This window comes from Pseudophryne corroboree, chromosome 11 (genome assembly GCF_028390025.1).
Source record: "Pseudophryne corroboree isolate aPseCor3 chromosome 11, aPseCor3.hap2, whole genome shotgun sequence".
In the NCBI taxonomy this organism is placed as follows: domain Eukaryota; kingdom Metazoa; phylum Chordata; class Amphibia; order Anura; family Myobatrachidae; genus Pseudophryne; species Pseudophryne corroboree.
The window spans coordinates 15478193-15493374 of NC_086454.1; the positions used below are offsets into that span (position 1 = coordinate 15478193).

Here is a 15182-nt window from a genome sequence, read left to right on the forward strand (position 1 = left end):
CTCTCCTATGTTCTCTGTCTCTCTCTCTCCTATGTTCTCTGTCTCTCTCTCTCCTATGTTCTCTGTCTCTCTCTCTCCTATGTTCTCTGTCTCTCTCTCCTATGTTCTCTGTCTCTCTCTCTCCTATGTTCTCTGTCTGTCTCTCTCTCCTATGTTCTCTGTCTCTCTCTCCTATGTTCTCTGTCTGTCTCTCTCTCCTATGTTCTCTCTCTCTCTCCTATGTTCTCTGTCTCTCTCTCCTATGTTCTCTCTCTCTCTCCTATGTTCTCTGTCTCTCTTTCCTACGTTCTCTGTCTCTCTCTCTCTCCTACGTTCTCTGTCTCTCTCTCTCCTACGTTCTCTGTCTCTCTTCTCCTACGTTCTCTGTCTCTCTCTTTCTCCTACGTTCTCTGTCTCTCTCTCTCTCCTACGTTCTCTGTCTCTCTCTCTCCCTCATATGTTCTCTGTCTCTCTCTCCTATGTTCTCTCTCTCTCTCCTATGTTCTCTGTCTCTCTCTCTCCTATGTTCTCTGTCTCTCTCTCTCTCCTATGTTCTCTGTCTCTCTCTCTCTCCTATGTTCTCTGTCTCTCTCTCTCTCCTATGTTCTCTGTGTCTCTCTCTCTCCTATGTTCTCTGTCTCTCTCTCTCCTATGTTCTGTCTCTCTCTCTCCTATGTTCTGTCTCTCTCTCTCCTATGTTCTGTCTCTCTCTCCTATGTTCTCTCTCTCTCTCCTATGTTCTCTGTCTCTCCCTCCTATGTTCTCTGTCTCTCCCTCCTATGTTCTCTGTCTCTCCTCTATGTTCTCTGTCTCTCCCTCCTATGTTCTGTCTCTCCCTCCTATGTTCTGTCTCTCCCTCCTATGTTCTGTCTCTCCCTCCTATGTTCTCTGTCTCTCTCTCCTATGTTCTCTCTCTCCTATGTTCTCTCTCTCACTCTCCTATGTTCTCTCTCTCACTCTCCTATGTTCTCTCTCTCTCTCTCTCTCTCTCCTATGTTCTCTGTCTCTCTCTCCTATGTTCTCTGTCTCTCTCTCCTATGTTCTCTGTCTCTCTCTCCTATGTTCTCTGTCTCTCTCTCCTATGTTCTCTGTCTCTCTCTCTCTCTCTCTCCTATGTTCTCTGTCTCTCTCTCTCCTATGTTCTCTGTCTCTCTCCTATGTTCTCTGTCTCTCTCTCTCTCCTATGTTCTCTGTCTCTCTCTCTCTCCTATGTTCTCTGTTTCTCTCTCTCCTATGTTCTCTGTCTCTCTCCTATGTTCTCTGTCTCTCTCTCTCCTATGTTCTCTGTCTCTTTCTCTCCTATGTTCTCTGTCTCTCTCTCTCCTATGTTCTCTGTCTCTCTCTCTCCTATGTTCTCTGTCTCTCTCTCCTATGTTCTCTGTCTCTCTCTCCTATGTTCTCTGTCTCTCTCTCCTATGTTCTCTCTCTCTCTCCTATGTTCTGTCTCTCTCTCTCCTATGGTCTCTGTCTCTCTCTCTCTCCTATGGTCTCTGTCTCTCTCTCCTATGGTCTCTGTCTCTCTCTCTCCTATGTTCTCTGTCTCTCTCTCTCCTATGTTCTCTGTCTCTCTCTCTCCTATGTTCTCTGTCTCTCTCTCTCCTATGTTCTCTGTCTCTCTCTCTCCTATGTTCTCTGTCTCTCTCTCTCCTATGTTCTCTGTCTCTCTCCTATGTTCTCTGTCTCTCTCTCTCTCCTATGTTCTCTGTCTCTCTCTCTCTCCTATGTTCTCTGTTTCTCTCTCTCCTATGTTCTCTGTCTCTCTCCTATGTTCTCTGTCTCTCTCTCTCCTATGTTCTCTGTCTCTTTCTCTCCTATGTTCTCTGTCTCTCTCTCTCCTATGTTCTCTGTCTCTCTCTCCTATGTTCTCTGTCTCTCTCTCCTATGTTCTCTGTCTCTCTCTCTCCTATGTTCTCTGTCTCTCTCTCTCCTATGTTCTCTGTCTCTCTCTCTCTCCTATGTTCTCTCTCTCTCTCTCTCTCCTATGTTCTCTCTCTCTCTCTCTCTCTCTCTCCTATGTTCTCTCTCTCTCTCTCCTATGTTCTCTGTCTCTCCCTCCTATGTTCTCTGTCTCTCCCTCCTATGTTCTCTGTCTCTCACTCCTATGTTCTGTCTCTCTCTCCTTTGTTCTCTGTCTCTCTCTCCTTTGTTCTGTCTCTCTCTCCTATGTTCTCTGTCTCTCTCTCCTATGTTCTCTGTCTCTCTCTCCTATGTTCTCTGTCTCTCTCTCCTATGTTCTGTGTCTCTCTCTCCTATGTTCTGTCTCTCTCTCTCTCTCCTATGTTCTGTCTCTCTCTCCTATGTTCTGTCTCTCTCTCCTATGTTCTGTCTCTCTTTCCTATGTTCTCTGTCTCTCCCTCCTATGTTCTCTCTCTCTCTCCTATGGTCTCTGTCTCTCTCTCTCCTATGGTCTCTGTCTCTCTCTCTCCTATGTTCTCTGTCTCTCTCTCTCCTATGTTCTCTGTCTCTCTCTTTCCTATGTTCTCTGTCTCTCTCTCCTATGTTCTCTGTCTCTCTCTCCTATGTTCTCTGTCTCTCTCTCCTATGTTCTCTGTCTCTCCCTCCTATGTTCTCTGTCTCTCCCTCCTATGTTCTCTGTCTCTCCCTCCTATGTTCTCTGTCTCTCTCTCCTATGTTCTCTGTCTCTCTCTCCTATGTTTTCTCTCCCTGTTCCTTGGGACTTTTATCCGGATTACACATGTACAGTTAGAGAAATTGAAAGTGGATATTTTGAGTGTAATTCCATTTTCAATTCGGGGTAATTGCGGCATATAATCAGAGGAATATGTGTGCGGCTCTGGACTGCACCCACGGCTGGATTAGGGAACAGACAATAGGAGAGCGAGTGGAGTGGATGGGAATGCAGCAGCCACTCGTTGTGTAGATGTGGTGAGTGGGAATAAAGCCGGTAACACAATGAGGGAAATATGCACTTTGCCTCCTATGTTGCTGGTTGCTCTGATGTGATCTCATGTCTCAGGCACTTTGTTTTGTAGCCGTCCACTGTCACATTGTTGTCTGTGACTCGGGTGCTCTGTGTGTATATGACTTGGTGCGCGTACACTAGCCTGCCTCCTGCCATCAAGATAAATAACTAGAAAACCACATTCACCCAACATCTTCTGAGCATTGGCTTTAAATCCATGGCCCTCATTCCGAGTTGTTCGCTCGCTAGCTGCTTTTAGCAGCATTGCACACGCTAAGCCGCCGCCCTCTGGGAGTGAATCTTAGCTTAGCAGAATTGCGAACGAAAGATTAGCAAAATTGCGAATAGAAATTTCTTAGCAGTTTCTGAGTAGCTCGACACTTACTCCTACACTGCGATCAGTTCAGTCAGTTTCGTTCCTGGTTTGACGTCACAAACACACCCAGCGTTCGCCCAGACACTCCCCCGTTTCTTCAGACACTCCCGTGTTTTTCCCAGAAACGGCAGCGTTTTTTCACACACACCCATAAAACGGTCAGTTTCCGCCCAGAAACACCCACTTCCTGTCAATCACACTCTGATCACCAGAACGAAGAAAAAACCTCGTAATGCCGTGAGTAAAATACCAAACTTCTTAGCAAATTTACTTGACGCAGCCGCAGTGCGAACATTGCGCATGCGCAGTTAGCGGAAAATCGCACCAATGCGAAGAAAAATAACGAGCGAACAACTCGGAATGAGGGCCTATGCTCTGTGCTTCAGCATCACATAGGAATGTCAGCCGCACGCTACCATATGCAGCCGCACACAGGCACTGCCCGTGGCAGCATGGGACTGCAGGGAGAGAGTCGGCAAGCGTTACTTAAAAATGGCTACTGATAACTTGGGCATTTATGCACAGTGTTCCGTGGAATAAATTGAGGCACACTGAGGCATACTTTACCTTTGTAGTGGCATCTCCTGGCTGCAGAGATTTGTGCGCACATTGCTCTGGCTAGACGGAGTATGGCGGAACATCAGTGCAACGATGAGGCGGTTTTCCGTGCCCATCTGTAATGACTTCTGCGCGCAGAGCCTCATCTTCCTGCGTTAGTCTAATACAATGTTACTAAAAGCATTTTTTCTCATTAAAACCTATTTTTTGTCACTAGTATCATTAGGTATACAGTATGTTATACTATACTGAACCAAAATATCCAAACTGACCGCCCCTGTTAGTAACTGTGTGACCAGCATTAAATGTAGATTCAGATGGCTTTTCCCATCTCATACCTTCCAACTAGGCTGCGTTTTCATATATAGTCCCATGTACAGTATATAGTACATACTGGTGATCAGGATGTCTGTGGTCTCATGACACACACACACACACACACACACACACACACACACACACACACACACACACACACACACACACACACACACACACACACACTATGTCATGTGATGGGAGAGGGGTTGACAAGTTGTGTGTTTGTTTTACAATGCAATCCCTGTGCTCACTAAATCATGTGCTGTGTGACTGTGGTTGCCATGGTATTTACATGATACTGTACGTAATGCTAAATCATTAATGTTAGAAATTTTTCTTTGGTTTATTTCTGTCACTTGATTAATGTATTAAAAAAAACACACAAAAAAATAATAATTTCCCCATTGGATTACTGGTATAACAGAGAGACTCTGCCGTCTTTGTTTCAGCGTGCCGGGAGCCCAAGATTCCTGATCTGGTGCGTCAGAAAGTACTGCCCTCGCTGGTTCAGCCACGGTGAGCTCTTGCGATTACTGTCTCTGGCGCTGTATGGTGTAAGCCGATCTACTTACTAAACATGAAATGCATCATTAGTTGTATCTGAAAAGAAAAAAGAGGATTGTGCATGTAAAGGATAATCCGGCCTTATGTCATCCATTTTGTGCCTCTGTTTCTCCAGCCCTCCATATATAATCCAGCCCTACCCCGGAGGCTGTGGGATTCTGTGAAATATAATTGTACAGTGCGCCTAGATGAAAAATGTTGCAAAAAATCAATATATATTACAGAGAAGTGATTGGCCGCAGCTGGTGCAGACATAAGGAATTGCAGCATTACTCTGTCTATAGGATTTCTTCCATATTCCATATTGTGATGAATTTCTGTGTGTGTGTGTGTGTGTGTGTGTGTGTGTGTGGCATCTGCAACCTAACAACATGAAACTATTTCTTTTTTTTTTTTTGCTGTTGATCCCTGTATATTTTCTTTTGCTGTTTTGTCTATTGATCACTACGTTGTTTTTTTGTTGTTTGTCTGTAATCAGTTGCATTTTATTTACAGAAAGAGAATGTAGCACATGTGTGATGTAACCCCTAGCAACCATTATTATTGCACTGGCTCCATATACTGCAATATGGTGGTCATTCCGAGTTGATGGCTCGCTGGCTACTTTTTGCAGCGCTGCGATCAGATAGTCGCTGCCCATAGGGGAGTGTATTTTTGCTTTGTAAGTGTGCAAACGCTTGTGCAGCCGAGCGGTACAAAAACATTTTGCGCAGTTTCTGAGTAGCTCTGGACTTACTCAGCCGCTGCGATCACTTCAGCCTATCCGGGCCCGGAATTGACGTCAGACACCCACCCTGCAAACGCTTGGACACGCCTGCGTTTTTCCAACCACTCCCAGAAAACGGTCAGTTGACACCCACAAATGCCTTCCTCCTGTCAATCTCCTTGCGATCGGCTGTGCGAATGGATTCTTCGTTAAATCCATCGCCCAGCAATGATCCGCTTTGTACCCGTACGACGCGCCTGCGCATTGCGGTACATACGCATGCGCAGTTTTGACCTGATCGCACTGCATCGAAAAACCTAGCGTGCGATCAGGTCGGAATGACCCCCTAATCTGCGGTGATATAGAATATTTGCCACAACATCGCTGCGTGTGGTCTATAGGAATTTACTTCCCACCTCAGAATGTCTGTTGCTGTGGGTTAAGGCTTTTATATGCGATCACATAATATGAGTAAATCAGCTTACAATAGGGAAATCCAGTATAGGAACACAATATCCTCAGATGCACTTGCTATTTAGGGGGACATGTACTACCGTGTTTCCCCGATAATAAGACACTGTCTTATTATTATTTTTTTAAAGAAAAACACCAGAGGGCTTATTTTCAGGGGAGGGCTTATTTTAATGAACATTGACAGCAATTTTAATAAACAGGTAAATGTGAACAAAAGAAATGTACCTTTATTCAATAATGATCATGTCAGACAGAATAATAAAATTATGACCATCAGTCCTTCTTTTCACTCCATCATGCCCCTCAATAATGTTTTAACCCCATCATGCTCCCTGAGTGCTCCTTCTATCCTCCATCATGCCCCCTGAGTGCTTATTTTATCCTCCATCATGCCCCCTGAGTGCTTATTTTATCCTCCATCATGCCCCCTGAGTGCTTATTTTATCCTCCATCATGCCCCCTGAGTGCTTATTTTATCCTCCATCATGCCCCCTGAGTGCTTATTTTATCCTCCATCATGCCCCCTGAGTGCTTATTTTATCCTCCATCATGCCCCCTCACTCCCGCTTACATACCGGGTTTTTTGTCCTGCCTCAGCTCTCCTCCGCGGCACTGCTCTCAATGGCGCCAGCAAGTACGGTAAATCACTGGGGAAGACAGGATGACGCGCTCACTGCTGCAGCTCTGATTGGATGCAGCTCGTAGCGCGGCGTGCGTTTCACCCGGGGGGGTGCATACAGAGGGTACCGTAATGTCGCGTGTACCGTAGCGCAGGGGATCACCTTCACTACAGTACCGTAGCAATCTCAGTAGGGCTTATTTTCGGGGGAGGGCTTATTTTAGAGGAATCTTACACAGTAAGGGGAGGGCTTATTTTCGGGATAGGTCTTATTATCGGGGAAACACGGTAAGCAGTGATAAAAGTGGAGAAGTGAGCCAGTGGAGAAGTTGCCCATGGCAACCAATCAGCATTGACGTAACATTTATAATTTGCATACTATAAAAGTATATAGAGCAGCTGATTGGTTGCCATGGGTGACTTCTCCACTGGCTCACTTCCCCACTTTTATCACTGCTTAGTACATGTCCCCCATAATCCCTTATACTTTCCATTTGTAACCGCTGTCTGCATTGAATGAGGCATGCGGTGCTGAGAAGATGGCAGGTGGTAACATATCCGCATCACTTGCGTTGGAGATACTCTGGGCCGAATGCAGTTAGCCGCGAAATCGTTGTCATTTACGGTAATTTGCTGTTTTCGTGACTTTTTTGCCCAAAATATTGTATTTTCATGGGTATGCATGCTCCCACGATTCGACCAATTCAATTGCAAATTCGCGGAAACAAGATTACTACGAAAACTGTTGCCGGCAGTAAATAATGGATAAACCTGTCCGTACCCCCTCCAAAAAACGAAACTAACATCGGTATAAAAGTTTATTATTGGTTATAATAAAAGTATTTCTGTTACGTAAATTGGGTGAAATGGTTGTTCTATGCATTTTTAAAAAATGCTAATAAAAATTATTTCAGCAAAATAAGCGCTAAAATTAAATTTGGGGTGCATACAAATGGGCATCAGTATATATTTGGGTCATTTTAGGGGACTTTAAAAAGCACCCCAATATACTTTTCCCATATCTTGTACCCCAATTTTCATCATTTTGCACTTTTACACCCCAAAAATGACATGTCATTGTTTTCCAAATAAAAATAATTAAAATCTAATTAGTCATTCAGGAGGGTGTCCCAGGGGTTCAGAACCAAATCCTGACATTTTTAACTTAAAACAGGGATTTTCCACAAGTTTAGAGTTGGTGAATTAAAATTTGCTGTAAAATCACTGCGAATCCGTTTTTGCAGACAATTAAATAGGTGTTTTTTTTGCTAATTTACCGTAATTCTCCATAAATTTGCAGTTTTTGTTTTCGCGGCTAATTGAATTTGACCCTCTGTATCACATCTTAAGTAACACAACTGTAGAGGAAATGGAGGCACCCTAGTCCCCTCCAGTACACTAGGGGGCGCCGATCACTTCTGTATTCCCGCTAAATGTTACTGCATTACATTGATTTATAATTCTCATTTCACAGGCAGCCAGGCAATTAGAAAAGAGAATAAAAAGTCTATCGTATGAATAAAAACCATGGAATATTGTATAATAATTGTAATTACTAAGTAGGACAAATGTTTTGCCAGAACCCATATAGAGATGGATGGTTCTCTGTCCTAGCTACCCTGGCTTGGGGTAACACTGACAGATGTCTCCTCTTTTACTCAGGGAGACACCTGTACACCCCTTGTACCCCTCATCATTCAACAAGGAAAAGACTGACATTTACCCCACCAAGAAGCCAGCACTGCCCCCTGGGGAGCTCCCTAAGGGTTACCAGCACCTTCACACCCAGCTGCAGTATGAGTGTGTGTCTCCCTTCTACCGGCGCACCGGAAGCAGCAGGAGGACTTGCCTGAAAACCGGGAAGTGGAGCGGCAGACCGCCATCTTGTGTCACCAGTAAGTTCCACTTCTAATCTCTGTTGGAAATAGGCACAAACAGTATGATTATAGATCAGGAGCCATGGGTAGGGTTTAGATTAAATCACTGTTCAACATGTGACATGCAGAGCCATACCTGACCTACCGGTAACAGTGTAACATGCAGAGCCATACCTGACCTACCGCTTAACATGCAGAGCCATACCTGACCTACCGCTGTAACATGCAGAGCCATACCTGACCTACCGCTGTAACATGCAGAGCCATACCTGACCTACCGCTGTAACATGCAGAGCCATACCTGACCTACCGCTGTAACATGCAGAGCCATACCTGACCTACCGCTGTAACATGCAGAGCTATACCTGACCTACCGGTAACAGTGAGACATGCAGAGCCATACCTGACCTACCGGTGTAACATGCAGAGCCATACCTGACCTACCGCTGTAACATGCAGAGCCATACCTGACCTACCGGTAACAGTGTGACATGCAGAGCCATACCTGACCTACCGGTAACATTGTGAAATGCAGAGCCATACCTGACCTACCGCTGTAACATGCAGAGCCATACCTGACCTACCGCTGTAACATGCAGAGTCATACCTGACCTACCGCTGTAACATGCAGAGCCATACCTGACCTACCGCTGTAACATGCAGAGCCATACCTGACCTACCGCTGTAACATGCAGAGCCATACCTGACCTACCGCTGTAATATGCAGAGCCATACCTGACCTACCGCTGTAACATGCAGAGCCATACCTGACCTACCGGTAACAGTGTAACATGCAGAGCCATACCTGACCTACCGCTGTAACATGCAGAGCCATACCTGACCTACCCTACCGGTAACAGTGTAACATGCAGAGCCATACCTGACCTACCGCTGTAACATGCAGAGCCATACCTGACCTACCGCTGTAACATGCAGAGCCATACCTGACCTACCGGTAAAGAGTGTAACATGCAGAGCCATACCTGACCTACCGCTGTAACATGCAGAGCCATACCTGACCTACCGGTAACAGTGTAACATGCAGAGCCATACCTGACCTACCGCTGTAACATGCAGAGCCATACCTGACCTACCGCTGTAACATGCAGAGCCGTACCTGACCTACCGCTGTAACATGCAGAGCCATACCTGACCTACCGCTGTAACATGCAGAGCCATACCTGACCTACCGCTGTAACATGCAGAGCCATACCTGACCTACCGCTGTAACATGCAGAGCCATACCTGACCTACTGCTGTAACATGCAGAGCCATACCTGACCTACCGCTGTAACATGCAGAGCCATACCTGACCTACCGCTGTAACATGCAGAGCCATACCTGACCTACCGCTGTAACATGCAGAGCCATACCTGACCTACCGGTAACAGTGTAACATGCAGAGCCATACCTGACCTACCGCTGTAACATGCAGAGCCATACCTGACCTACCGGTGTAACATGCAGAGCCATACCTGACCTACCGCTGTAACATGCAGAGCCATACCTGACCTACCGCTGTAACATGCAGAGCCATACCTGACCTACCGCTGTAACATGCAGAGCCATACCTGACCTACCGCTGTAACATGCAGAGCCATACCTGACCTACCGGTAACAGTGTGACATGCAGAGCAATACCTGACCTACCGGTAACAGTGTGTCATGCAGAGCCATACCTGACCTACCGGTAACAGTGTGTGACATGCAGAGCCATACCTGACCTACCAGTAACAGTGTGTGACATGCAGAGCCATACCTGACCTACCAGTAACAGTGTGTGACATGCAGAGCCATACCTGACCTACCGGTAACAGTGTGTGACATGCAGAGCCATACCTGACCTACCGGTAACAGTGTGTGACATGCAGAGCCATACCTGACCTACCGGTAACAGTGTGACATGCAGAGCCATAACCTGACCTACCGGTAACTGTGTGACATGCAGAGCCATACCTGACCTACTGGTAACAGTGTAACATGCAGAGCCATACCTGACCTACCGGTAACAGTGTGTCATGCAGAGCCATACCTGACCTACCGGTAACAGTGTGACATGCAGAGCAATACCTGACCTACCGGTAACTGTGTAACATGCAGAGCAATACCTGACCTACCGGTAACTGTGTAACATGCAGAGCCATACCTGACCTACTGGTAACAGTGTAACATGCAGAGCCATACCTGACCTACCGGTAACAGTGTGTCATGCAGAGCCATACCTGACCTACCGGTAACAGTGTGACATGCAGAGCAATACTGACCTACCGGTAACAGTGTGTCATGCAGAGCCATACCTGACCTACCGGTAACAGTGTGTGACATGCAGAGCCATACCTGACCTACCAGTAACAGTGTGTGACATACAGAGCCATACCTGACCTACTGGTAACAGTGTAACATGCAGAGCCATACCTGACCTACCGGTAACAGTGTGTGACATGCAGAGCCATACCTGACCTACCGGTAACAGTGTGACATGCAGAGCAATACCTGACCTACCGGTAACTGTGTAACATGCAGAGCAATACCTGACCTACCGGTAACTGTGTAACATGCAGAGCCATACCTGACCTACCGCTGTAACATGCAGAGCCATACCTGACCTACCGCTGTAACATGCAGAGCCATACCTGACCTACCGCTGTAACATGCAGAGCCATACCTGACCTACCGCTGTAACATGCAGAGCCATACCTGACCTACCGCTGTAATATGCAGAGCCATACCTGACCTACCAGTAACAGTGTGTGACATGCAGAGCCATACCTGACCTCCCAGTAACAGTGTGTGACATACAGAGCCATACCTGACCTACTGGTAACAGTGTAACATGCAGAGCCATATCTGACCTACCGGCAACAGTGTGACATGCAGTGCCATACCCGACCTACTGGTAACCGTGTGACATGCAGAGCCATACCTGACCTACCGGTAACAGTGTGTGCCATGCAGAGCCATACCTGACCTACCGGTAACAGTGTGTGACATGCAGAGCAATACCTGACCTACCGGTAACAGTGTAACATGCAGAGCCATACCTGACCTACCGGTAACAGTGTGATATGCAGAGCCATACCCGACCTACCGGTAACAGTGTGTGACATGCAGAGCCATACCTGACCTACTGGTAACAGTGTACCATGCAGAGCCATACCTGACCTACCGGCAAAAGTGTGACATGCAGTGCCATACCCGACCTACTGGTAACAGTGTGCCATGCAGAGCCATACCTGACCTACCGGTAACAGTGTGTGCCATGCAGAGCAATACCTGACCTACCGGTAACAGTGTAACATGCAGAGCCATACCTGACCTACTGGTAACAGTGTAACATGCAGAGCCATACCTGACCTACCGGTAAAAGTGTGAGACATGCAGAGCCATACCTGACCTACCGGTAACAGTGTGTGATATGCAGAGCCATACCTGACCTACCGGTAACAGTGTAACATGCAGAGCCATACCTGACCTACCGGTAACAGTGTGACATGCAGAGCAATACCTGACCTACCGGTAACAGTGTGACATGCAGAGCCATACCTGACCTACCGGTAACAGTGTGATATGCAGAGCCATACTTGAGTAACCGGTAACAGTGTGACATGCAGAGCTATACCTGACCTACCGGTAACAGTGTGACATGCAGAGCCATACCTGACCTACCGGTAACAGTGTGACATGCAGAGCTATACATGACATACCAGTGTAACATACAGAGCCATACCTGACCTACCGGTAACAGTGTGTGACATGCAGAGCCATACCTGACCTACCGGTAACAGTGTGACATGCAGAGCCATACCTGACCTACCGGTAACAGTGTGACATGCAGAGCCATACTTGACCTACCGGTAACTGTGTGACATGCAGTGCCATACCTGACCTACCGGTAACAGTGTGTGACATGCAGAGCCATACCTGACCTACCGGTAACTGTGTGACATGCAGTGCCATACCTGACCTACCAGTAATAGGGTGACATGCAGAGCCATACCTGACCTACTGGTAACAGTGTAACATGCAGAGCCATACCTGACCTACCGGTAACAGTGTAACATGCAGAGCCATACCTGACCTACCAGTAACAGTGTGGCATGCAGTGCAATACCCGACCTACTGGTAACAGTGTAACATGCAGAGCCATACCTGACCTACCGGTAACAGTGTAACATGCAGAGCCATACCTGACCTACTGGTAACAGTGTAACATGCAGAGCCATACCTGACCTACCAGTAACAGTGTGGCATGCAGTGCAATACCCGACCTACTGGTAACAGTGTAACATGCAGAGCCATACCTGACCTACCGGTAACAGTGTAACATGCAGAGCCATACCTGACCTACCGCTGTAACATGCAGAGCCATACCTGACCTACCGCTGTAACATGCAGAGCCATACCTGACCTACCGCTGTAACATGCAGAGCCATACCTGACCTACCGCTGTAACATGCAGAGCTATACCTGACCTACCGGTAACAGTGAGACATGCAGAGCCATACCTGACCCACCGGTAACATTGTGAAATGCAGAGCCATACCTGACCTACCGATGTAACATGCAGAGCCATACCTGACCTACCGCTGTAACATGCAGAGCCATACCTGACCTACCGGTGTAACATGCAGAGCCATACCTGACCTACCGCTGTAACATGCAGAGCCATACCTGACCTACCGGTAACAGTGTGACATGCAGAGCCATACCTGACCTACCGGTAACATTGTGAAATGCAGAGCCATACCTGACCTACCGCTGTAACATGCAGAGCCATACCTGACCTACCGCTGTAACATGCAGAGCCATACCTGACCTACCGCTGTAACATGCAGAGCCATACCTGACCTACCGCTGTAACATGCAGAGCCATACCTGACCTACCGCTGTAACATGCAGAGCCATACCTGACCTACCGCTGTAACATGCAGAGCCATACCTGACCTACCGCTGTAACATGCAGAGCCATACCTGACCTACCGGTAACAGTGTAACATGCAGAGCCATACCTGACCTACCGGTAATAGTGTAACATGCAGAGCCATACCTGACCTACCGCTGTAACATGCAGAGCCATACCTGACCTACCGCTGTAACATGCAGAACCATACCTGACCTACCGGTAAAGAGTGTAACATGCAGAGCCATACCTGACCTACCGCTGTAACATGCAGAGCCATACCTGACCTACCGGTAACAGTGTAACATGCAGAGCCATACCTGACCTACCGCTGTAACATGCAGAGCCGTACCTGACCTACCGCTGTAACATGCAGAGCCGTACCTGACCTACCGCTGTAACATGCAGAGCCGTACCTGACCTACCGCTGTAACATGCAGAGCCATACCTGACCTACCGCTGTAACATGCAGAGCCATACCTGACCTACCGCTGTAACATGCAGAGCCATACCTGACCTACCGCTGTAACATGCAGAGCCATACCTGACCTACCGCTGTAACATGCAGAGCCATACCTGACCTACCGCTGTAACATGCAGAGCCATACCTGACCTACCGCTGTAACATGCAGAGCCATACCTGACCTACCGCTGTAACATGCAGAGCCATACCTGACCTACCGGTAACAGTGTAACATGCAGAGCCATACCTGACCTACCGCTGTAACATGCAGAGCCATACCTGACCTACCGCTGTAACATGCAGAGCCATACCTGACCTACTGGTAACAGTGTAACATGCAGAGCCATACCTGACCTACCGCTGTAACATGCAGAGCCATACCTGACCTACCGGTAACAGTGTAACATGCAGAGCCATACCTAACCTACCGCTGTAACATGCAGAGCCGTACCTGAACTACCGCTGTAACATGCAGAGCCATACCTGACCTACCGCTGTAACATGCAGAGCCATACCTGACCTACCGGTAACAGTGTGTGACATGCAGAGCCATACCTGACCTCCCAGTAACAGTGTGTGCCATACAGAGCCATACCTGACCTACTGGTAACAGTGTAACATGCAGAGCCATACCTGACCTACCAGTAACAGTGTGACATGCAGTGCCATACCCGACCTACTGGTAACAGTGTGACATGCAGAGCCATACCTGACCTACCGGTAACAGTGTGACATGCAGAGCCATACCTGACCTACCGGTAACCGAATGTGTAACATGCAGAGCCATACCTGACCTACCGGTAACAGTGTGTGACATGCAGAGCAATACCTGACCTACCGGTAACAGTGTAACATGCAGAGCCATACCTGACCTACCGGTAACAGTGTGACATGCAGAGCCATACCTGACCTACCGGTAACAGTGTGACATGCAGAGCAATACCTGACCTACCGGTAACAGTGTGATATGCAGAGCCATACTTGAGTAACCGGTAACAGTGTGACATGCAGAGCTATACCTGACCTACCGGTAACAGTGTGGCATGCAGAGCCATACCTGACCTACCGGTAACAAGTGTGACATGCAGAGCTATACATGACATACCAGTGTAACATACAGAGCCATACCTGACCTACCGGTAACAGTGTGTGACATGCAGAGCCATACCTGACCTACCAGTAACAGTGTGTGACATGCAGAGCCATACCTGACCTACCGGTAACAGTGTGACATGCAGAGCCATACCTGACCTACCGGTAACTGTGTAACATGCAGAGCCATACCTGACCTACTGGTAACAGTGTAACATGCAGAGCCATACCTGACCTACCGGTAACAGTGTGTCATGCAGAGCCATACCTGACCTACCGGTAACAGTGTGACATGCAGAGCAATACCTGACCTACCGGTAACAGTGTGAC

At 47.5% G+C, this 15182-nt stretch overlaps 1 protein-coding gene across 1 annotated transcript in view; it reads left to right on the forward strand.

The window, feature by feature from the left end:
* Positions 1-15182, forward strand: part of PAMR1 (peptidase domain containing associated with muscle regeneration 1) — an 85491-nt gene that overhangs the window by 61760 nt on the left and 8549 nt on the right. Inside the window, exons 7-8 of the mRNA XM_063944153.1 lie at positions 4582-4673; positions 8183-8415. Coding sequence (XP_063800223.1) covers positions 4582-4673; positions 8183-8415 — 325 coding nt within the window. The remainder of the gene's footprint in view (positions 1-4581; positions 4674-8182; positions 8416-15182) is intronic.